Raw genomic sequence first — 25,623 nt, 5'->3', positions numbered from 1 at the left:
AGTGAATAAAAGTTGAGCAGCTCTCAGATGTAAACTGTAGACTAAAATACAGAAATATTATTGAAAAGAAAATGAAAGAGTTTGAGAACAGGAATCAAACCTTGGAGATTCAGTGGCAAACTCTGAAGGAAACATTGATTGATTCTGCCAGAGAGGCATGTGGTGAGGTTGTGTGCAAAGATAAAAAAATCAGAACTCCCTGGTGGACACAGGAAGTTAAAGAGGCAGTGAAGGAAAAGAAGAAAGCATATCAAAAGTTCCTGGCAAATAAGTCAGCTTTTACTCTTACAGAATACAGAGACAAATGTAAGAAAGCTAAACAGTGTGTAAAACTAGCTAAACAAAAGTCATGGGAGGACTTTGGCAAGAATATAGAAAATAAATATCAAGAAGGTGGCAAAATATTCTGGAGGTTGTTGAAGAAGCTTAGGAATGGAGGAAAGAGTGCTGTAAAAGGAATTAGAGATGATAAAGGTGAAATGAAAACAGGAGAAAAAGATATCCTTGAAGTATGGAGTAATTACTTTGAAAAACTGCTAAATGAAACAAGCAGTGATGACAGCACAGTGATAAAAAACACTGACCAGGCATGCAGTCAGGAATACATATCCATACTTGAAGTAGAAAAAGCCATCAAAGGCTTGAAATGTGGAAAGGCAGCAGGAGTAGATGATATTCGACCAGAAATGCTGAAGTATGGTGGTATAAGAGTCTTACAGTGGCTGCACTGCATAGTTCAGAAAGCCTGGACAGAGGGACGAATTCCCGATGATTGGAGTAGAGCTCTCATAGTACCCATATATAAAAAGGGAAATAAAACTGAATGTGAGAATTACAGAGGTATTTCCCTACTGAGTGTTCCTGGCAAGATCTATGCAAGTATACTTGAGAAACGGTTGAGAAGAATTGTGGAAGAAAAGCTTGGTGAAGAACAAGCTGGATTCAGGCCAAATAGAGGTTGTCAGGATCAGATCTTCACTTTACGACAAATAGTCGAGAAAGCATGGGAATATAACAAAGATCTGTATTTAAGTTTTGTTGATTTGGAAAAGGCATATGACAAGGTGCCAAGAGAGAAGCTATTCAATACGCTGCAGTTATATGGTGTCAATGGGGCATTATATCAAGCAATACTTAGTCTTTATTTGAGTTGTGAGTCAGCAGTTAGAATTGAAGGAAGTACAGGAAGATGGTTTAATGTTAAATCTGGTGTGAGACAAGGATGTACATTATCCCCTCTGTTATTCATTATCTATGTGGATCACATTATGAAGGAATGTGGTATTAAACCTGATATCAAAATTGGAGATGTTAATGTCAGCTCTTTGCTTTATGCGGATGATGTTATACTTCTAAATAAATCTGCTACAAGTCTGCAAGATTCTCTGACTAAATTGAATAGCTGTTGTAATAGATATGGTATGAAGGTCAGCAATAAAAAGACAAAGACAATGAAAATAGGCAGAATCATTGAAAATGTCAACTGTGTTGTGAATGGAGAACCTGTGGAACAAGTAAAACATTTCAGCTACTTAGGCACAATTTTTACTGAAGATGGTAAACTAAATATAGAAATAGACAACAGAATCAGCAAAGCTGGTATCGTGGGAAGTCAATTGAATAAATTCATATGGAATAAGAAAGAAATTAGTCGGAACACTAAATTAGCTGTATACAAGACTGTGTTCAAACCAATTTTAACTTATGGATCTGAGAGCTGGGTCAGAAGTAAAACACTTGACCAAAGACTAGAGACCGCAGATATGAGAGTCCTGAGAAAGATTAGAGGCGTGAACAGATGGCATCAATGGCAATATCATATTAAAAATGAGGATATTAGGAAAGAACTTGACATTGTCAGCATCCAGGAATGCGTTAGCAGAGCTAATCTCAGATGGTATGGTCACTTAAATAGAATGGGAGAGGAAAGATTAGCAAAACAAGTGTTCTCTGCCAGTTTGGCAGGAAAACGACCCAGAGGAAGACCAAGATATAGGTGGATAGATACGGTACAAAGTGCCTTAGAAGATAGAAATATAAGATCTGATAATGTTGGAGTCTTGACAAGTAACAGACTGATTTGGAGGAAAATTGTAGATAGGAAGTTAGTAATGATGTAATTTTTTCATGTAGTACTGTCATATCCTGTACACCCCTTGAGGGTACATGGCAGGAATTTGATGATGATGATGATGATGATGACTAATTTCTGTCTTATTCTATATAAATTTATTAAGTTGACTTCCTACCATACCAACTTTGCTAATTCTCATGTCTATATCCATATTTAATTTGCCATCTACGCTAAAAATTGTGCCTAAATAGCCAAAATGTTTTCTTGTTCTTATTCTAGAGAACAATAGGTTGTCCATTCAGAATACAGTTGGTGCTTTCAGCGTTTTTGCTTGTTTTCACTACCTTTGTCTTATTTTTGCTTTATTGCTGATTTTCATACGAAATTCATTTGACCAAATTATTCAATTTAATCAGGGAATCCTGATTTATTTAGAAGTATAACATCTGAATAAGTTAAAGAGCTGAGATTAACATCTCCAGTTTGGATATCAGGTTTAATACTACTTTCCTTCATAATGTGATCCATATAGATCAGTGGTTCCCGACCTTTTTAGCTCTATGCACCCCTTTTATCATATGTCTTAATATCATTCCCCTCCCCTCCCCCCCTTCCAAGACTGTCTGACCTAAAGGTGCATTCAAATAATATGGACACAGTACTGGAAATCTTTTTATTAATTTTCTATATTAATACATATACATTCAATGGGATTATTTTTATAGTGGAGTTTTACAAATTTAGTAGCAATAAAAAATGTTGATGGATTTTAAAACCTTAATAAAAGTAGTTTTCTTATATTTAGAACTAATTAATGGACTAAACTAAAGCATACTTCAATAAACAAAAAGTTCAAAAGAATGCTAGGTTTTTGTAATTAATTTTATTCAGACAAAGATTACAGTTAATGAGAAACCTGTGATTTCCCTTCACCAATTCTTGGATACAAGGAGTACTTGAAAGGGCACAACACAGCTAATTTTCAACCTCCAACCTATGTGTCGTTTTCATTTGCAACAAAGTTGAAAATCCTGACTTACAAAAATATGTCCACACAAATGAAAGCAATTTATGAATAGCTCTTTCTGCCACTTTTGGGTAGGAATCACACATCAAGGGCCAAAATTCTGTGATTGATTTCTCATCGAACCTGTCTCTTGCTCCTGAATCAGTCTTCAGCTCCAGAAATTTATCTCGATCTTCAGGAACTTTTTCCATTGACAACTTGAATGTATTTCCTACTAAATCCAACTCCTCATCATTAAGTTCAGGAAAATATTGGCTGAATTCATTTTCCAGTGTTGTCAAATGCTGCAAAATAATTTTTTCATAAATTCTGGAGGCACCTTATCTTCACCATCAGCAACAAGAACTGATGACAGTTTTATAAACATTGCAACATTTTCTATCTTGACTTTTTCTCTTCCAGTTTTGCAACTTACTCATGAACGCTTTCAAGGAATCAATGAATAATATAATGTTTGTATTCCTTGTTGAAGATTCAGTTTATTCAGCTGCTCAAAAATATCAACCAAATAGACCAAGCCCATGATCCATTGCTCATCACCCAACCAGGCAGAAAATTCTGTTTTACCCTGAACTTCAAAAAATAATTTGATTTCATCTCTAAGCTCAAATACTCACTGAATTACATTTTCTCCTGAAAGCCATCGAACATTTATGTGGAAAAGAAGCAAATGATGGCATGCATTCGTGTCGGTATATAACTGCTTGAAAAGTCGTGAGTTAAAAGCTTCTCCTTTGATAAAATTCACAATTTGAATTGTTTGATCCAAAATCTTTTTCTAACAGAGTTGGAAGTTTTTTTGAGGGCAATGGATCATAATGAATGCCTTCACTTTTGGAGCTTACTTTTTCACACAAGCTTGAAATCCAGAGTTTGCTGTCACAATCTATGACAAGATGGCCTAGTTTTCAAGTTGATGGATGAAGTTTGAAAAGCTTTAGGTACTTCCCAAGCGAGAATAAAAAGAAAGATACTTCACATATACAAAACTTGACAGGCCTGTTTGTCTTATAACATTGACTGCTATTACTTCACTGAGATCCCCATACCCCAAGACGTCTGACTAAAATGTCTTCTGTTATCCGACCACAGCCATTATAAAGAGCATACTGATAGAATCACCTCCACACATTGAGAGTGGATAATGGAAAATGAGAATTAATATTATGGAAGAGAAGGAAGAGAAGAAATAAACAGGTAAGATGAAGAAGTAGGATCCCAACATAACTAGTGCTCCATCTGTACAGCACCCACAGACATATCCCACAAAAGATTTTCAGATTCAAAGAAAGATTAAACTTTTTTCAAAATATATTAGGCTTTGGTGGTAGTTTCAAGAGAAGAACAGAAGAGAAACTTCTTTTTAAATAAACCTGAGTGAACATATCTTGTAACCACCAGCAACTGGGAACAACACGATGCCACCTCAGTCAAGTCATCAGGTTGAATTGCAAATAAGCCAAATGCTGCAGACTTGATCTCCTGCCCAACTTGATCCTTGATGTCATTAGCCATGTTGTTAATCCTCCTTTGAACGGTATTGTTTGATCATGAAATAGTTGCAATTTTTTTCTCCAGTCCATTTCCCAACATAATTTCCAAGGTTTGATCAAAGTTTCCCAAATTGTTTGTGGTTTTTTCTGCTTTACTATCTCCAGTTCTATGACATAAGAAACTTCAATAACCTTGTGGTTCATTTCTTGGAATACCCCTGTGGAATCCAGCTTTATCTTTTTGAGAGGAGCATTCCCATATCATTCAAAAAAGCCTTTGTTCTTGTGTTGAGGATGAATATTTTGTAAATGTTGTTTCAACTTGGTTGGGCCCATAGAATCATTTGACAAAGCTTTGCTACAAATAACACAATGAGACCTTTCTTCTCCATTGATGATGATTGATATGAATTCATATTGAAGATATAAATCATCATATCCTCTTTTTTTGACACTCATTATAGGCAAAAATAATGTACAAGTAAAAAAAATGCACACGTGCATACTACTATATGCATCTCAGAATACTACAAGTGAAAGCAGAGCAGTGTTAATCTTAATGTTGCTCTTATCATTTCGGCATGTCACCATTACTATGCCAACTTCGCTATTATCAGTTTGCAACTAATAGAGACAGTTGAAAAGACAATTGCGCTGGGTGTAAAAATTGTACCATTAAAAAATCTAAAAACCCTGAAAATAATATTCAGTTTCACATATGTATTTAAACAAAATTTGTAGGTTACAGCAAAATTTTTTACAGATTTATTTTCAAGTTATTTTCAAGCAGTCTAATATCTTAAATTTATGGATTCAAGCTCTAGTTAATTCTGTCAAATGACTTCATTAACTACAGCCATTAATTAAAAAAATTTAAATATAATAAACTATTAAGAACTTTATTTGTAAAGCATATAGTATTTAAAATTTGTGCATAACACGCAATCCATCCTCACTGTTCCCAATTTCCACCCCTTCCCTGGTTGGGAATCCCTGATATAGATGATACACACTCTTGTCTCATAATAGATTTAACACAAACTATTCTCCAATACCTTCTTCAATTATAAGTGCTGACTTACAACTTGAATTGCATTGCTTGATATAAGTCCCGTTTACACCATATAACTGTAGTGGTGTTTGAACAGCTTTTCTCTTGCTAACTTGTCATATGTCTTTTCCAGATCTAAAAAAACTTAAGTATAGATCTTTGTTATATTCCCATGATTTCTCCACAATTGGTTTCAAAGTGAAAATTTGATTCTCACAACCTCTGTTTTGCTGGATCCAGCTTGCTCTTCTCCAAGCCTGACTTTCCCAAGTTTTCTCAGCCATTTCTCAAGTATGCTTTCATAAATCTTACCAGGAACACACTCAGTAGGGAAATCCTCTGTAATTTTCATTCAGTTTTATTTCCCTTTTTATAGATGGGTACAATTGAGAGCTGTACTCCAATCATCTGGAATTCGACCCTCTGACCCGGCCTTCTGAATTATGCAATGTAGCCACTGTTAAATTTTTATACCCCCACATTTGAGCATTTCTAATTGAATATCATCTGCTCCAGACTGCCTTTCCACATTCTAGGTTTTTAATGGCTTTTTCTACTTCAAGTATGAATACATATTCCTGACTTCATTCTTGTTGGGAGTTTTCCATTTTGATACTGCTTGTTTTATTCAATGTTTCAAAGTAATTACTCCAGACATCTAGAATATCTTTATCTTCAGTTTTCTTGGCAACTTTATCATCTGATTCCTTTTACGGTATACTTTTTTCCTCCATTTCTTAGCCTTTTCAATAGCTTACAGAATATTTTGCAATCTTCCTGATATTTATTTTTATGTTCTTACCAAAGTCTTCTCATGACTTTTGTTTAGCCTAGTTTTACACATTGCTCTGCTTTCTTACATTTTCTTTGTATTCTCTAAGAGTACAAGCTGACTTATTTGCCAAAAACTTTCAGTATACTGGAATGGAAATCACTAACTGGGATAGTCTTATTTTGTGATGTCTCACATAATGCCTGATTTGACATGAAAATCTCTTAAGTCACCACCACTAAAATATTGGAACATAATGCTATTAAATATTTGACTCCTACCAGAAATATAATTTTTCATCTTCTCTTTCTAAAAGAAGGATAAATTTTTACCTGTGCTCCTTTATTGTTCTCCTTCTGAAGGTATGTTGATGTTGAGTCTTCACAGTTTACAAGCAATTTAAGTTCAGTCAGTGATGCATTGTTTTTGGCAACACAAAGGTGATCCCACTGATTGTAGTGATCCAGTTAAAAATAAATGCTGTTTTTAGGGCAATTTCTCTATCCCTTCTCATTTTCTCATGGAGAACTGGCAGAGTAGATCTGAAAAAGAGGACTACCCAGTTCTGCCTGTAGCTGCTGATATATTTTAGTGCCTCAAATGTATTCCAGTTTGTGACTAGAAAATTTACAGGATCCTATCCCTCTTGCCACTTGCTGGCACCTCAGAACTTTTGGAAAACTTTATGTACTGATAATGGAGACTATTTGGAAGATGCTTGTTACTTGTTTTAACGATAGTATCAAATACACAGTATCAAATACAGTATTCGATAGCATAGAGGTCTGTGCCTTTTATTTTGTATAAATTCATTGTTATGTATAATATTTGCAAAATTGTTAAAATTAAATGTTATCTGCTGACTTGTACCATAATAGGTGCATATATTTCCACATGATTTTGATGTTACATTGTGTTATTAATTTACATAAATAGCATTTACTATTTGCGTATAATACATTTATCTGTCTTAAAATGGATTTCTGATCAAGATTTATATATGTATAAACAGCTGCAGATCAAACAAGGGCTATGCAAGAACAGATGTCAGGAGCAGCAATGGCTATGCCTCCTGATCCAAAACAAGCCTTCAAAGTATGTATATAATATATGTTATTCTCTTTCTTTAAAGAATTATACTGCTGGTATTATTAATTTCATTCTGAAATTAAAGTCGTCAGGTTTAATTTTTCAGAATGATTTTTCTTTCTTGGGCCAAAGAAGACCAGGAGGGGGGGGATGGGGATGATGAATTGGAGGTATTTAGGATATTGCAGAATCTCAATGCAAATATGACTGTGGGATTAAATGGAATATCAGCTCCTGTGTTATAAGCTAATATCTCATCTAAATTAAAGATAAATCTACTCAAATTAAACAGCCTAGTCAGAAGCATTGGTGTTTAAAAGTCTCATCTCTAGCAAAGTATAGGAAGTGGAAGGAGGAGGATAAGGCTTTGTGAGGGGTTGATCATGGCTTAGTAATTTGCTAACTTTTGATAATATTGACAGCTGAGTTGGACAAAGGAAATGGCTGCATGATAACTGCTAGATTATGCAAAGGTGTTTAACAGGATACCACATGGAAGTCTTATGTAAATTAGAACAAATGGGAATGATAGGAAACTGGTGATTTGGATACAAGGTGGCTGATGGACAGATACCAAAAAGATGTTTCCATTCATATTTTATTGGCCAGATCGGTGGGGGAGGGATCTTAAACCTCTCTCAATATGATAAATGATATCAAGTTTGTTCACTGAAACAAACCATATCCTATCGAGAGAGAGAGAGGTTTAAGATCCCTCCCCACCAATCTTGCTGATAAAATACGAATGGAAACATCGTGTATACTAAATTCAAACAAAAAAACTAAGCACCAACTTAAACAAAACCAAAATCTAGCCCTTAAATCCTTAAAAAATAACCAAGGCATTATCATCATGAAAGCAGATAAAGGTAATGCCACTGTCCTTTTAGATCGTACAACATACGTTGAAAAAACGAACCATTTAATATCTGACCACATGGTAAACTACAACCCCACAAACCATAACAAAAAGAAAACAACTGAATTAATCAAATCCATCCACACATGGCCCGAAGAAACAACAAAAAAATTAATACGTCATTATGCCTGCGAGCCCAGAATTTATGGCCTGCCAAAAATACACAAAGCACACCACTATGTCTGATTATTGAAGGAATCGACAGCCCAAATTATCACTTAGCCAAAAAATTAGTGGCCACACTCAAGGAATTGGTAGGTCAGTCCCCTTCCTACATAAAAAAAAATACACGACATTTCATTAATAAAATTAAAAACATTGCACTAAAAACCAAGATTTATTATTCAGCTTTGACATAAACTTCCCTGTTCACCAATGTCCCAATCAATGACACTATCTTGCTCTTACAGAACATATTTCCACATGACATCACGGCCCTCTTTGCCCACATACTCTGCTCCGGATATTTCGTGTGGCAAAACAATTTTTACCTTCAAAAAGAAGGTACAGCCATGGGCTCACCGCTTTCCCCCCCAATAGCTAACTTTTATATGGAACACTTTGAGCAATGTGCTCTAGAGACAGCATGTCTAAAGCCCAAAATTTGGCTTAGATACGTCGACAATATTTTTGCCATTTGGCCCTATGCCTGCAAAGCTCTAAATACATTCCTTAGCCACCTAAACAAACAACACAAACATATCCAATTCACCATTGAAATGGGAAAAAACAACTCTCTTCCGTTCCTAGACACACTTGTCACAAGTCTTCCCTTTGACTGTCTCTCCTTCCCAGCTTACCGCAAACCTACACACACAGGCCAATACATACATAAAAATTCTTACGACCACCCAACACAAAAACTAGGTGTCATAAGCACCCTTAAACACAGAGCTCTATTTGTTCAAATGAACACGCTCTAAACCAGGAATATAAGATCATCAACCAAACATTTATAAAAAATGGATACAGTAAAAAGACTATTCACAAGATCCTCCACAAAGATACCAATAAGAACAAAAAAGATTTCAGGAATGCTATTGCCATTCCTTATGTTAGAGGCATTTCTGAAAAAATAGACAGAACACTACGCAAATACAACATTAAAACCACCTTTAAACCCCCCGAATAAGTTAAAACACCTACTCAGTTCTTCTAAAGATCCTCTTCCACACCTAGCCCACCCAGGGGTATACAAAATACAATGCACATGTAACATACCATACATAGGAGAAACAGGGCGAACTATCTCAATCAGACAAGACGAACACAAATGACATGTTAAATACATCCATTTTGGAAAAACCGGCCTTTCTGATCATGCACTCCAAACATACCACAGTAATTGATTGGAAAAATACTAAGTCTCTACACCACACCAAAACCTGGTTTGAGAGAAAATTTAAAGAGTCGTGAAATGCTCAAACATAACCCTAATCTCAACAAAAATGATGACCTAACCATTCCAAGAATGTGGAGGGCCCATCTACAACCTAAACTAGCCTTAAAAAAAAAAATCCCACTACAAGAATACAACCTGGTGAAGTGTTTGTAACATTCAACAGCAACTGAAGGAAATCATATTATAACAACCAGAACTGTACAAATCCAGAAGAATATTAATACGTGAGGGCTTTAGCAGTTTATTGTAGTTGTATTTATTTATTTTATTTTATTTTTATCACTAGAGGTCAGGCTAGGGAAAAGGATTAATTAACTACGCAGATTTAGTTTACCAGTATACAGGGCTAGAGAATGTAGCTTGGTTCCTTATACACTTGTATCCTTCCGATGATTACCTCGGTACAGAGGTTGAAACGTCAAGTTTTATTTTATTAGTAATTAATAAAATAATCTGTTCAACACGTGTGTTTTTGTGTCCCTAAATTTATAAATATGAACATTTTATTCTGTATTTTTGAATCTAAATTTTATATGGAGGAAGGGAGAAATTAGCCAATACACTTTTCCAGCAGTGTACAAGACCGTGTTTAAATCTGTGATCTGAACAGTATGTTAGAAATAAAAAGTTGAACACTATGAGAGTTCTGAGAAAAATTAGAACAATTAGATGCAATCAGTTGCAGAATCATATTAAAATGAAGATATGAAAAATAACTTGATACTGTTATCTTTTAAGAATGTGTGAGTAGAGGTAATCTGAGGTGGTATAGTCACTTAAATGTACTCAGGAGAGGAAATGTTAGCAAAACAGGTGCTTGATGCACAGAATGACAGTAAAAAGAGTCACAGAAGAGACTAAGACCTAGGAAGTTGATATAATTAGTACTGCCTTAGAAGACTGAAATGTAAGAGTTGATCAAATCCGAGACCAAACTAATAATAGTTCATTTTGGAATCATAAAGTAGTTCATTTTGGATCATAAAGCAGTTATGAAATGTTGTGATATGTAGTAGACACCTGGTATATATCTTTATGTAGGATATATACCAGGTGGCAGAATCATATTAAAATAAAGATATGAAAAATAACTCAATACTATTATCTTTTAAAAATGTGTGAGTAGAGATAATCTGAGATGGTATAGTTACTTAAATGCACTCAGAGAGGAAATGTTAGCAAAACAGAATACTACTAGATTCTACTTTTTTTCTTGTTGAGAGGCTTATACGCTGGTTAGACATAATAACTAATATTTAAGGAATTGACAGCGTATACTGGAAATATAGATTAAATAAACTTTAATATACACTTTCCGATATTTCGGCGAACGTTACGTTGCCATCTTCTTGGGAACTTACTAAAAAGACACGTGCACACAAGTAGTAATACAACAAATGAGACTGAGGCTAGGACGCTAGCGTCCTAGGAACATGCCAACCCTCAACAAATTTGGATGCATGAAACTGCCCCAAATTTGGGAAACTTTTATCAAAAGAACTTCAGCCCAAAGGCCAAGAACTACCAATATAGCCCGCCAGGGGGCACCATCAGGACTTTAGGAAAACGCTAGCGTCCTAGCCTCAGTCTCATTTGTTGTATTAGTACTTGTGTGCACGTCTTTTTAGTAAGTTCCCAAGAAGATGGCAACGTAACGTTCGCCGAAATATCGGAAAGTGTATATTAAAGTTTATTTAATCTATATTTCCAGTATACGCTGTCAATTCCTTAAATATTAGTTATTACTAGATTCTAACAGATTCTACTAGATATTATGGCAATGGCTACTATGATGATAAAAGTGAAGTTATTTGTCTGGTTACAGTTTTAGAAAAAAACTGATGGAACACTTTTGATGTCAAGCCAAAGTAGGTATCAGATAGTCTTGTTGGCATCTTGTAATGAATTACACTATTGTATTGGTGGAATCATACAGTTAGAGACAGGTTGAATTTTAATCAGTGGAGAAGTTACTGCAAATTCTGAAATTTTTTTTATGCCAATCCTATCCTCAAAAGTTGGAAACCTGCATGTACATCAAGAGTTAAATAAGATGGAACTCTGCTCTAAAAATCAAACATTTTCCAACATGACGTCAGACATCCAGTAAGTAGCAGTATTCTTACTGGACGATGAATATCATTTCACCTTTCAAAGACTTGCAAACATCCAAACCACTGTGGGCTGGAACTACAGTTTGTTAGTGGCAAATCTGAGGCCTTCAGCCTCAGATCTTTAAGTTACTAATACCAATAAAAGACAAATGAATTTGTGGTGGTTAAATTCAGTATTGGAAAGATTTAGCTACCACTTATTTCTTTCTTTATTTTTTTTGTGAATTCTGTCTACATGAGGTTGTGTAAAACCTTTTGTATGTTTGTTAATGTAGGTGTGTTAGATGCTCTAGTTTCCCTGCAACCAAACATGGGTGCTTTTTCAAGCTGTTTCAGGCCACCTTTACTCTCACCATTATTGCTTGGATCTTTTTTATTCTGCCATGTTGTGGATATGATATCAAGATATTAATTTTAACAGAAATGTTGTTGAAATTAACCCTTAAAAACCATTTTTTCATGATATAGCATTTAGGATGCTATATCAGGAAAAACTTTCTTCACCACACTTCCATGGCCTCTGGTTCTTCCCCTCTCACCTTTTATTCTTTTTATAATCCTCTCTGGATTAATCCAATAAATTCCCCTCACTAACTTAAACGTCTCTATCATATCACCTCTTTTCCTCCTATCAACCAAACTCTGCAGTCTATATTCCTTCAACTCTTCAACCTCTCTCTCTCTATAGCCAACATTCCAGAATCTTGATACCATCTCAGTCACTCATCTCTGGACTCTCTCCAATGTTTCCACATCACAGTGAAAACCAGATGAACAAATCTGAGCACAATAGTCTAAAGTGTGGCCTGACCGGTGCTTTGTTTTGTGAAATTAAGAGCACTCTAGTTTGATGATAGTTATTGTATCTAGCAGTGTTATGTTCAATTAGTAACGCATGCAGTACGTGTTGCTAGCTAAGTCATTATTTTTTAGTAGATATCAGCAAAATTGTTATATATATATATATATATATATTTGGTATTTTGTTTATTTTTGACTGCATAGTTAAGTCATGTTGTTTATTCAACTATTGTAGTGATATACTTTACAGAATCGTTTTTTTCATTGTGGCACCGATACGTATAGATAAATGGCGACTAGGATATTGATGTTGCCTGATATCAATGTGCAGAATTTAGTGCAATGTAGAATGTGTTGTATTCATTTCCAAAAGTGAATGGTTTGTGATAGGAGAGCGCAAATGGAGAAAATATTTGTCGGAAATGTTTCAAGTATAAGAAATGTGAGTTGCAAAAGAATGAAGCGATTGATAATAAGGATATAAGGCAGAATGGTCACATTGTTGTGGAGAATGTAGCAGAAGCAGCGAATGATCGTGTACAAAATACAAATGAGAATTTGAAGGAAGTGGTTGAAAGTAATAATGTGGATGATGAGATGCTAGCATGGAAAGAAATTGCATTCTTGTGTGGACTCTTTCACGGGACAAAACCTGAGCTCAAGTGATTGGAGAAATGATTAGCATGTGATACAGAAGGATGAAGAATGAAAGAAAGAGTGAATAAAAGCATAAAAACTGGGAGAAAGATAGTGTTGTATGGGGATTCAATGATAAGAGGTATACTTAATGAGAAAGTTACAAAAACATGTTTTCTAGGTGCAAAGTTAAAGGATGTTAGTGACACTGTAAGTATGCAGAAGAATGAAGTGAACGAGTTAATTATTTTGGCTGTCACAAATGATTTGAAAGATGAGAAATATGCAGTGAGAGAAGACATAGAGTTGTTAGTTAAAGCAAAAATGAAAAGCAATAAAGTAAAGATTGTGAGTCTGCTGCCTCGATATGATAGGACAGAACTGAGAAAATTGTACAGGAGGAATGGTGTGAATTTGACGGATGAAAGGACTTATATGCCCACAGGACTACATTGAAATGGTTTTGGAATTAGATGTATGGAGAAAGTGTTGTTTAGTGAGTGTGGTAGTGCAAAACCAGGGAAACTAGAGATATTGGGTAGGATGAAATGAAGTATGTGTCTGGCCATCCCTGTGATAAATGAGCATGTATACAGTACTGATTATGCAGTGCTGAATGGAATTCCATGGGTTACCAGTTTGATAGATTGGTAATAACATTACACAAGGGTAACTGTGGACACATGCAAGAAATATCAGGAATAAAGGCTAGGAGTTTTTAGCATTGGCAAGCTTGACTTGTCCAAAAATTGTAGGCATCAGTGAGACAGGGTTGACTGAAAATGATATAGTTACTTTCATTCGGTAGAATGTAAAGAGTATTGTATTTTCAGGGAGGATAGAAGGAACAGGACAGGAGGTGGTGTTGCTGACAGCTGCAGAATTACAACCAACAAAATTAGAAGTTAAAAATTCTTTTAGGTGTCGGGAGATGGTTCATTTGAGGCTGTCTGGTGTGAGATAGAGGACAAAATACATTGTTGGGTGCTGCTATAGACCGGGGGGGGGGGGGTACTACAGGAAGATTAGATGCCATGTGACAGCAGATTAGCACAATGAGGAGACTTTAATTATTGGGACATTGGTTGGGAGAAAAGGGGAATGCAAGACGGAAGTGGGATTTATACAGTTGCTAAGGGATAATTACATGAAACAATGTTATAGAAGGGACAAGGGGTTTGAAGGTGTTGGATCTGATAATAGCATCAGAAGATGTATCCATAACGAAGGTAGACACTCTATCTCCAATGTCTTGTTCTGGGAAGTTGCTAAGCACGTGGAGTTCTCTATCAAGTAGAGGTTTATGTTAAACTATAAGGCTGGTGATTATGAGACACCCGGGAGTCATCTTGGAACAGTGCCATGACTTGAGAAGCTACAAGGAAAGAATGTCAGTAGTGCATGGCAAGTGGTCCAGGATTGCTTAAGGGTATCAGACTGCATACCAAAGGTCAGGAGGATAAACCAAGTTGGAATTAAGTGGATGAGTAGGGATATAAAGCAGGAGCTGCAAAAAAAAGAAAACATTTTGGAAGAAATATAAAGAAAAGAGTGATCAGCATACTCATGAGCAGTATAAACTTCAAGTAAGAAGGGTGATTAGTATGGTAAGGAAGGCCAAATCAGACAGAAAGAATTAGCCAAACAGGCCAAAATAAACACAAAAGAGTTTTTTTATTATGTAGCAAGTAAGAGGAAAAATTACTATGGTAGAATGACTTTAAAGAATGCTCATGGTAGGAAGGTGACTGAACCAAAAGAAATAGTTGAGTTGCAGAGTGATCAGTTTGCAAAGGTGTATCATCCAGTGGTAATTTTACAGTTGTCGATGTAACAGAGATGCATATCAACATGGTGGATGAACAGGTAGTGTGCAGCATATTAAAAAAAAATATGAATGTGAACACAGCAGTGGGACTGGATGGCATATCAGCCCATCTGCGTCTCATCTCTGGTAGGGTTCCCAAGGGGGTGGAAAGAGGGTAAAATAGTACCATTGCATAAAGGTGGCTCCACCTTTATGCAATGGTAGAACCACTTCTGATATATTAAACTACATACCAATTAATATATCAGAAGTAGTTGTTAAAGTATTGGAAAAGTTGGTGAAAGGTAAAATGCAATAATTGGTTCTCTTTTGCTCCATCTCTTATAAACATTAATTCACAAAGAACAATACATTTAAAAAAAAATGTAAATGAAGTTTAAATTTTTTTAAACTTCATTTAAATTGATTAAAAAAAAGAGCTTTCATTTTATGACCACTCACCTTATGACAACCCCCCTCCCCCCCAAAAAAAATTATAACAGGTATAAATTATTATTGGTATATAAAATGCCTTGCCACACTGAGGCAGTCATAATGCATAGATTGCTGACGTACTGACAGACCAGAGCATACAACTGAGAATAAAACTTAACTAGTATGAATGATCTAATAACTAAATCAGCATTATTTTTTTTTATCTAATAACTAATTTCACAAAATATTGTAGACATATTTGCATTAAAATATTGCTAAGAGATGGTGCAGAGGGGAATTAGACTACAGCCTGCAGTTGTAATAAACGGTTCGTAATTTGACTCATCCTTTATTATCAGTTTTATTTAAAATCACATAAAGTACAGTGCAGTGCATATTTTTGTCCTCGTAAACATCCTGAAATAGGAAAAGTGAATTTGAGAATAAAAAAATGCAGATGAAAAACATAATCTTCTCCATAAGTTTTGCATTATGGAGACTTCAGAAGCTTTTGAAAAAAATTGACTCCAATCTAAGAAATTTGGAAAGTGATTATTCAAATTTTGAATTTGTCTCAAAGATCTTTGACATGCTCAGGAATGCTTTGTTATACTTCAGGGAAATTTACTGAATTACAAAGAAACTGTATTTTTAAGAAGCTCCAAAACAGTAAATCCTTTAACATTTTTAACATTTTCACTCTTTGCATAATTAATTGTTTTTCTTTGTGCTGAATTTTAGCCTGGTGACCATTTCAGTATGGCCATCAAGCTAAAACTTGAACCCTAATTTACCATTTCACTATGGTAAATTAGGGTTTATTAATTGACAATGGCTTTTCACCCATCAATTAGGTCATTTGCTGGAGTCATCTGTATTTTTTCTTGGCTTAACGCTGGGTACAAAATGTAATGTCATCTTGGGAATTAGTCTTCTCAAGATTTTCATTAAATTATTTATTAAATGATTTAATTATATAAAGATTTTCATTAAGTTCAAATTATATTATATTAAATTAAATGTTAAATTATATCTTGTACACCCCTTGAGGGTACATGGCAGAAATCTGATGATAATGATATATCAAGTTCATTAGAAAATTTTCATTAATGTAACTAATGAAAGTAACCAAACAATAAATTACACGATAACCACAGTAATTAACTTTAATGAAATGAAACTTCATTCTTAATGAAATGAAATTTATTATTAAAAATTATGAAATTTATTAATAAAATCTTAATGAAACTTCATTTCATTAAAGTTAATTACTGTGGTTATCATGTAATTTATTGTTTATAGTCATGCCACAGATATCTTTAAAGATTAAATGAAAGTAGCCAGTCAACTGAGGAAATTTTTGTAACTATAAATATTTACTTTAATAGAAATTAATCTGCTATTATGAATTTAAAATGTTGTTATGCAATTTTTAGGCTGAATGGGAAGCTCTTGAAATATGTGAACATCAGTGGGCTCAGAAAAATATTGAAAATGAAATAACTGGTCTCTTACCATTGTCAGATAGAGGCGAAGGAAACAGAATCGACTAAAGGTTTACATACAATCTGATTGTTAACACATAATGAAGAAAAAGAAAAAAATGTGAACTTTTATTGTGGTGTCCTTGTATGAATTCACTATTTATTAGATTCATTATAACAATACAGAATTTGGTTTTTCACGAATTTGGTCAAATTGATATATTGTAATATTAATTAAAAATATACAGGGTGTTTCTGTCTGTTTTGATAGCAGAATGAACTTATCTCAGAATTCATTTAGCAGAAAATTTCAATGAAGAAACAATGTACTCATTCATTCACATCTTCATAGAATGTTTTTTACCTCCTTTAGTGTGCATTTGCAGAAAATGCATACTGAACATTCAATGAAGAGTAAACTAATTTTTTTTATGATTAAGTCATTAAAAAAAAAAAAATTATGAAAATAGATTCCTAAACTTACTTATACTGTATTTGAATAAAATGTGTTTATTTTATTTCAAGAAATAATTGCTTTTGTGTTTTGCTGAAATTATATACAGACTTCCAGTGCTACAGTTTTGATAAGGATTGGAATAACACCATTTCAGAACAACCTAAAGTGCATATCTCAATAGCATGTGGTCCCTCCTTTGGCTCAGATTATCCCCCCCCCTTTCTAGACATATGCTTCATCATTTTTTAACATAAGTCATGTATTTTGATTACTTTTCAGTTAGCTTCTTGACTGCCAGTCTGTGTACTGTTATTGGATGCACAGAGCCGTACCCAAATTCTATTTCATTTTGAGCAATGAACTGTTTAGAGTGGAACTCTGGTGTACGCTAGCTAGTAAAGTTTTTCCACACCATTTTCTTCAAATCAATTTAATAGCACCTTCAATATAACATAATGAATTGTATCCAGAAGTTTGCTTATCTGTTAGCATTTTAGCATTCATCTTTCTAAGTATAGCCTAGAAACAATCAAGTCTCTACATCCCCCAGACCATTTCACTTTGTCGACAAGCTTCAGTTGCAATAATGTGTTCAGTAAGACATTCTGCAGGTACCTACCACACCCACACTGATCCATCAAACAGGAAAATGATGTAGCATGAATTTTTCACTCCATATCACAGACTTCCAGTACTTTAAGGACAGTCAAAATGTTCTTTACACAAGTATTTTCTGCACACTTTAAGTTCAGCAGTTTGTGTGTATGTTGTAAGTGGCAGCTGTCCTCACAGACCAAGACTGAAAAACTTTTACTAAGTTTTGCTGAAACTTTTACTGAAAAACTTAGTATAACATGGTACAGTAGACTCTACATGAATGTCTGTTTCATTGTTTCCACATTGGGCTGAGGTTTCATACCATCCTGAGCACTCTCTGGTCCCTTGATGCTGGCTTCCAGTATGCTTCTTGACCAAGGCAGCAAACCTTGCATTTTCATCAGTTGATAATATTGTTTGCAGTTAATTCTGGATGATGCAGCATTTTACTAATAGCAGTAGTGTATGTGTTACCGCTAAAGCTCGAAAGCCGTTAATGTGCACGTTTCCTAGCTAATCTGCAGATTAACTGATTTGCTCCGTTAAGGTGCGGAATCAAGGGTTTTCCGCATTTTACCTAGGTAATGTGCACATTAACGATTTCCCTATTGTTAAAGTTTAAAAGTTTGTTTCTCTCATTTCCTTTCCCTACTCCTTCTCCCCCTCCCCTCTCCCTCCACTTTTAGTTTGGTTTCGCCAGTGTCATATGTTTTGCAAATTCATTTCCTTAATTGTAATAATATTTTAAACCGTTTGATTCTTTGTATTATAGTTTTTTAATTGATTAATGATTGATTCTATCAACTAATTTGTTGATTGTTTGATTGTATTAACTTGATTCTTTAGATATCGAAAAATAAATAAATAACATTATGTTAATTTAAGCGTACAGAAACGTTGCTGTTGTTCCAGCAAAGATCTTATTTTCACTTTAACGAGTGCCTGGTAGGTAATGTGCAGATTATCTAGATAATTTGCAGATTACCTAGGTAATTTGAGAAATGAAACAATTTTCGGCACTTTAACGGATCACCCTAGTTAATCTGCACAATACCTAGATAATCTGTAGAATAACTGATTTCTGCACTTTAGTGGTAACATATGGACTACTGATATAGCATCCTCTGAGAACACATTTTCAGACTATAAACTCTTCACTGTATTATTATTATTATCTAAGACTTTCAGGGAGTTAAGGACTCTTTGAGGGGAGGCTATAAATCACTGCTGTGTGAGAGAAAAACCTAGCTCTTACCTCTTTCTTGACTGAAAACAAACTTAACTTCCATGGATGACCCGTGTTCTCTCCCCCACCTTCCATATAACGAAAAATTTCATCAGACAATACCTATTCAAAAGTTTATATATATCTATCGTATTGCCCCCTCTTTCTCCTGTTAACCAGAGTTTGTAATCCACATACTCGTAGTCTAGCCTCATAATCTAAATCCCATTATCTGGATATATTCATTGTAACTCTTTTTTGCATCCTTTCCACAGGTTCTTTATCCTCTTGTAACCTGGGAGACCAAATCTGCTCACAATAATCCAGGTGTGGTCTTATCAAATCCTTATAAAGAGGCAAAATGACTTCCTTTTCCTTACATGTCAAGGTTCGCTTCAACATTACAATTATCCTCTGACTTCTATTTGCCACTTTTGCTATGTGACCTTTGAACTTCAAATTCTTATCCACCAGTACACCAAGATCCCTTGCCTCTTCAGTTTCTTGTAGTATAACCCTGCTAATATAATATGCTGCTGGAACTCTAATCACACCATAGTGCATAACTTTATACTTACTAACATTAAACTGATAGCCATTTTCATTTGCCCAAATTTCCAGCCTATTCAAATCATTTTGTAAATGTTGAATATCAATAGCATCCCTGATTGTCCTGCCTATCTTTCCTTCATCAGCAAACAGTTGCACATCTGATGTTACATCCTGCCTGATGTCATTAATGTGTAGATTGAACAATGGCCTATATGCTGTTGATAGAACTGTGATATGCACTTATTTCAATTACTGTACATTAGAGATGCAGAAATAATGGGATTGAGTGTTTAGTCACCAAGATTTGTGTTACCAAATTGGATTGATAAGGGAAAAAAATGGTGGAGGGGGGGAGATGATAGAAAAACAGTTACTGAAGGTTTTATAAGATAGATGCAGAAGAAATGTTTTAGTATGTGACAAGAGAAGAGAGAGAGAGAGAGCAAAGGTATGTGAAGACTAAATTGTTTGTGGTTGAAAAAGGATAAGATTGAGTGGAATGGAGGTCAGAAGTCATAAGTACTTTGTTCAGTGATTCTTCACACTCAGTGGAGATGTAATAATACTTGGTTTTGCTTGCCTGCTAGGCCATGTGATAACATGAATGTGCAGGTCAGCATATTTCATTCTAAAATGGTTGATCTTAATACCTATTTCCATGTGGTATACAAGAAGAGAGAGTCCTTATAATAATCATGTAACTCATATATATTTATGGGAATTGTACAATAAAATATTAAAACAAATAATGTTTTTAATTAAAATATTAAAAAATGAAGTTTAAAAATACGTAGAATTATAAGCAGTTAACTGAGTGACACAACACAATTCTTGGACATAGCAGCTTCAGAACTAGTATTTACACCAATCTTTTTCATTTATATTAAATTTCGTCATTTACACATAAGTAAAAACTAAAATATAGAATAGTATTAGGAGATTTATTCCTGAGAGATTTTTGAATGAAGCAGAATCTATCAAATGAATTGAGATTTTAAATGTAAAACACATTTGCTAAAAAGTCTGAGAGCAGCACAAAGTTCAAAATTTGTATTTACTCTACAGTCTCTCAGCATGGTGTTTGCTATGTGATTTGCTTGCAGGAAAATAAAATCTTTACATTTTTGAAGTTACTTTTCATTAATCAAGCCATTGCCTCATATGATCTTGACGAGATAATTTTTGTTAAAAATTGGTTATTTTAATTATTTCATGTTTTTTAATCTGAAAACCACATAATTCATGCTAATTAATAGTTATAAATGACATTCTGCCATTAATTAACAGGTTAGCAGGCATTTTTCCAAACTAAATGTATATTAAATAATGAATATTTCCACCTAGCTGGCAAAGGAAATACATCAGCCATCTTAAGTTTTGTAATCATTTAGCAGTGTTATTTCAGTTTTAATGGTAGATTCATGTTTTCAGTGATTGAGTAGTAATATTTTAATTGTGAATTTATATATATATAGTAGGGGGGGGGTTCTTCCCTACTGAAGCCTACCCCCTCAGAGTTCCGGACTGGTAGGCCGGTTCTCCTCGAATTTTGAAAACTCGAAAGGGGGGTTCTGCCCCCTGGCGCCTACTCATGCAGTGGTTGCTTCTATTTGGTAATCAGGTGATAACTCCATTTTTATTATTTACCAACTACTCTGAATATACTGTTCATGTCTAGTTTTTACGGAAACTTCCTCAGAATTTTTTGACAAGATACATGCATTGTTATCCTGATCTTTCAAAGTAATTATTTTTGACCATTTCCAAATATGCGATTACTCCTGTTACACATTCACTGTTATGTCTACTTTGATGAATTGCTGTATAACTGGGTTTGTTGGCTAAAGACTGAATAATTTGGAAATCGCCCTCTAAAGACCAAACATGTAAGCCAATTTAGGCTTTCAGTAGTTGTTTAACACATAACACAAAAAATAGAAGATTATAAAACATCCATATCACAGTGGGATTTGAACCCACAGCATGTTGGTTTGAAAGTGCCTCTGTAGCTTAGTACAAATGATCAGCATTCATTTTGATAAGTTATGGAGATTACTACCATGATAAGAATAATTACTTTAATTTCCTGATGTTATGACCTCCATATCAATGTCATCTGGGGTACGCACACCCTGATTATATGCTCCTGATATACATACACAGGGAGAGAGAGAGAGACATAGACAAGGTACATTACAATTCAAACTACGCAAAACTGCAATGATTTGATCAACCGTTATTCTACTGGCCTGACCTCTAGTGAAAAAAAACTTCAATGTGTAGAGAACAATCCATATTATTTAATTTAACTTAATTTAACATAATTATTTATGTTAAATATAAATTAATTTAACAAGTGTGTTTTATATTAAGGCTGAGATCCTGGAGTAATACAGTCCTAATTATGATTTATAATGGACTCTTAGAACAAAAGGTTTTGTGAGAAGAATATAATTCATTTTGCATTTTGAGGTATCAGCCTGTAGAGCTCAATGGAAGTGGCTTGCTTCCTCAGTTCTAGATGCCCGACTCAGTGAAACTTTTTCTAAGCCTTTCTTTGACCAGTTCCAAGTCACTGGATCTCTGGCAAGGACAACTGGATTTTTCGTTCCATAAACCAAAGAACCCACACTATTGGTAATCATAGATGACAACACTTCATTGCCAGTCTCTTCACTGGATTCCAGTTTAAAATTAGTAATAGTCTTGGTCTAATCTCTGATTTACTATTGGTGGAGGTTGAACTGTCCACTCAGTCTCCGAAAGTTAGATGGTCCTAAAACGGTCTCGCCTACCCTCTATAAGAGAACAAATGCGTTAGCAGATTCTTTTTACATCCTTATCAATTTAAATTTGCTGCTAGTAAAGAATTAATACCGGCACATTTTGGTTTGCAAATAAAGCACACTGGATATTTGTGTCAGCATTTAACATCAAATCTGAACCTTATAGTTTTAATCTGATTTGATTTCAGCTGACTTCTTTGCATAATTCTTCTCCTGTAAATCGCAAAAATATTTCTTAAATAATATACATTGGAGAAAGTAATAATACCCTTGTCCATGGATTGCAGGAGTGTGGTTCAGTGAACGTGTTCATGCGATAGTTGTCATAAGTGGAAGACAATGTACTATTGTCTGGAATAAAACATGTCGTATAGTTCATTTCCTAAATTTGGTTTAAACCAAATTTCTGGGAGGAAAACCATACTTTCCTGCCAAAGAAAGTCTAGGAAGTTGTTCTTGTCGATCGGCAATTCAAATTGTGCCAATAATGGGGTTTTTTCCTTCTTCAATCTACTCATATGAAGATGAAAGCACACAATAAAGCTACACAGCACCTTAAAATAGAATCAATATGGTGATAATTTCTAAGTTGCAGATTAAATACCATTGAAACACAGAAGCTTCACAGTAATGGGAGAGATATAACCTAGTGTGTATGTTCAGCAATATTCTTCTGAACTCTTACGAAGAAGGCTTTCCTATTAGAAAAGTTGATCTGAAGAAAATCAATATTCATTGAAATTAAATAAAAAAACGTTCAGAATTGTGGAAAGAACTAGTAATAGATGGGAAAAACAATACAGCAAAGAGATTTTACACTGAAAGGAGAGAAAAAGAATCATGCAAGGAGAATCTAAATATGGATCCTCTCTGTCATGGGAGATTAGAATCAACATATTTCCAAATTTCACCTTTGAGACAAAAAGTCTGAGGCTTAAAACAGAAGATAAGTAGTGATAGAAGCTGAAACATAAAATGAATAACAAAGAATCTCCAGACCTCTTAACAAACGAGTGTTGTTTGGCAGTAGTGAGTGTAGTGTGAATTCATTCACACTACTCGCAACATCTAATAACAATCCATTCCAATCATGCACCCCATATGAAAGAATCTATTCCTCACCCCCCTTCTTAGCAGCCTTCATTCTCAGCTTCCAAGGATGCCCTCTTGTCCTTTCCCCACCTCCATAAATTGAAAAATTTCATCAATTGAAATTCTGTGACCCTTTCAGAAGTTAGTAAGTCTCAATCATATCTCCCCTCTTTCTCTTGTTTGCTAGTGTCTGTGTCTACAAATTCATAATCTGTCTTCATACTCAGTATTCCACAATCCAGATATCATTTTTAACACACTCCTTTGTACTCTCTCCATTAAATATATATATCAGAATTGCAACGGAGACCAGATCTGCATACAATAGTCTAAAGTGAGGTCTTATCAAGACCTTGTAAAAAGGCAAACTGACATCGTTATCTTTACATGTGAACATTCTTTTCAGCATTCTATCTTTTGAGTTGTATTTGCAATCTTGCTACATGATCCCTGAACTTCAACTTCCTATCTATGAACATCCCAAGATCCCTAGCCTTGTCAGTTTCTTCCAGCCTAATCCCACCAATATAATATAACATTGGATATCTGATCACACCGAATTGAATGGCTTTACATTTACTGACATTGAACTGACACCTATTTCCCCACACCCACAATTACAGCCTATTCAAATCATTCTGCAAGTACTGTATATCAACAGCATTCCTAATTACCCTATCTATTTTTGCATCATCGGCAAATAGCCATATGTTGCTTGTCAAATCCTTCCCAATATCAATGTACAGATTGAATAACAGTGGACCAAGCACTGATCCTTGTGGTACACCACTAGTTTTTTTATATATATATATAAATCTTTGTACTGGTTATGGGCGGTACTATCCTTACATCTCGCCCAGACGATATAGGCCCAAGCCTTTACAAGTATTTTACCCTATGCCTGTTCTAGTTATCATTGTAGTCATTCTCTGGTGGCAACACCATGCCACCAGTGTGCCCTGTAGGGCCCTCAAGGAAGGAACTTTTATATCCTGTGTAAGCCCAAACTGTTTTAAGTCTTTATAACTATCTGCGCTCCATACGCCATGTAAAGAGATGGTGGTGCTGGTAAACCTCGGAGTTGCCCTATTCTCCTCCCGTATTTTACTAACTAGGTCTTGGTTATTTTTACAATAGTTTACCTTATTATGGCTATAGGCTAGTGGGCGCCCTGTTCCCACCACCTGGGCATCAACTACAGGAACATCACCATCTCTTTTAATCACTAAGTCTGGCTTATGCAAAGCCATGGAGGTCATATAATGTGGTTCCACCGTGGTCTCCCAACTTTTGTTCTTAAAGTGGCTCAGAATGGAGACCAAGGCATCATGCCTCTGCACGCGGACCTCATGGGTGCAGAAGCAACACTGGGCTATGTGAGACAATGTTTCACTGTAGTGGCAGCCAGCCCTACAGTTCGAGTCGTCACTACCCCATCAAGCTGTCCGGGCTCAAGTGGGTAGGGCATTGATCCTCGTCCTGATAAGGTCAATATACTTGAACCCAGGGAGGAGTCTGAAAGTCTGGTGCCATCCCTTACCCAATCATGCTGGGAAGCACCAGATATGACTTAAAGGAGCACCATCTACAGAAGAGTGCAGCAGAGATGCCCATCTCTTGTGTTCTGCAGAGCTAACTCAATTACGGTACCTTGATAATGGGACCAGCCTTTAGCCTGTATAAAGTCTTGTATTAATGGGCTATAGAAAGCCTCTCTGCAGATAGGGGAAGATGATAGTTCTAATTTCGCAATTCTGGACAGTCATAGGCGTGGGATCACCCATCTAAGTGATGGAACCCTGAGCCCACT

General features: G+C 35.1%; 1 protein-coding gene across 1 annotated transcript in view; it reads left to right on the top strand.

Annotated features, from left to right (window-relative positions):
- EMC3 (ER membrane protein complex subunit 3) overlaps nt 1-21,064 on the top strand; it is an 83,998-nt gene extending 62,934 nt beyond the window's left edge. The window contains exons 6-7 of the mRNA XM_090393167.1: nt 7,430-7,512; nt 17,057-21,064. Coding sequence (XP_090249293.1) covers nt 7,430-7,512; nt 17,057-17,173 — 200 coding nt within the window. The 3' untranslated portion in view covers nt 17,174-21,064. The remainder of the gene's footprint in view (nt 1-7,429; nt 7,513-17,056) is intronic.
- The last annotated feature ends 4,559 nt before the right edge of the window (nt 21,065-25,623 follow it).

This window comes from Typopeltis vanoorti, chromosome 5 (assembly GCF_054136105.1).
Source record: "Typopeltis vanoorti isolate ZY-2024b chromosome 5, IOZ_Tvanoo_1.0, whole genome shotgun sequence".
Lineage (NCBI taxonomy): Eukaryota > Metazoa > Arthropoda > Arachnida > Uropygi > Thelyphonidae > Typopeltis > Typopeltis vanoorti.
The sequence above is the reverse complement of the archived record's forward strand: the minus strand, read 5'-3'. Positions and strand labels throughout refer to the sequence as shown.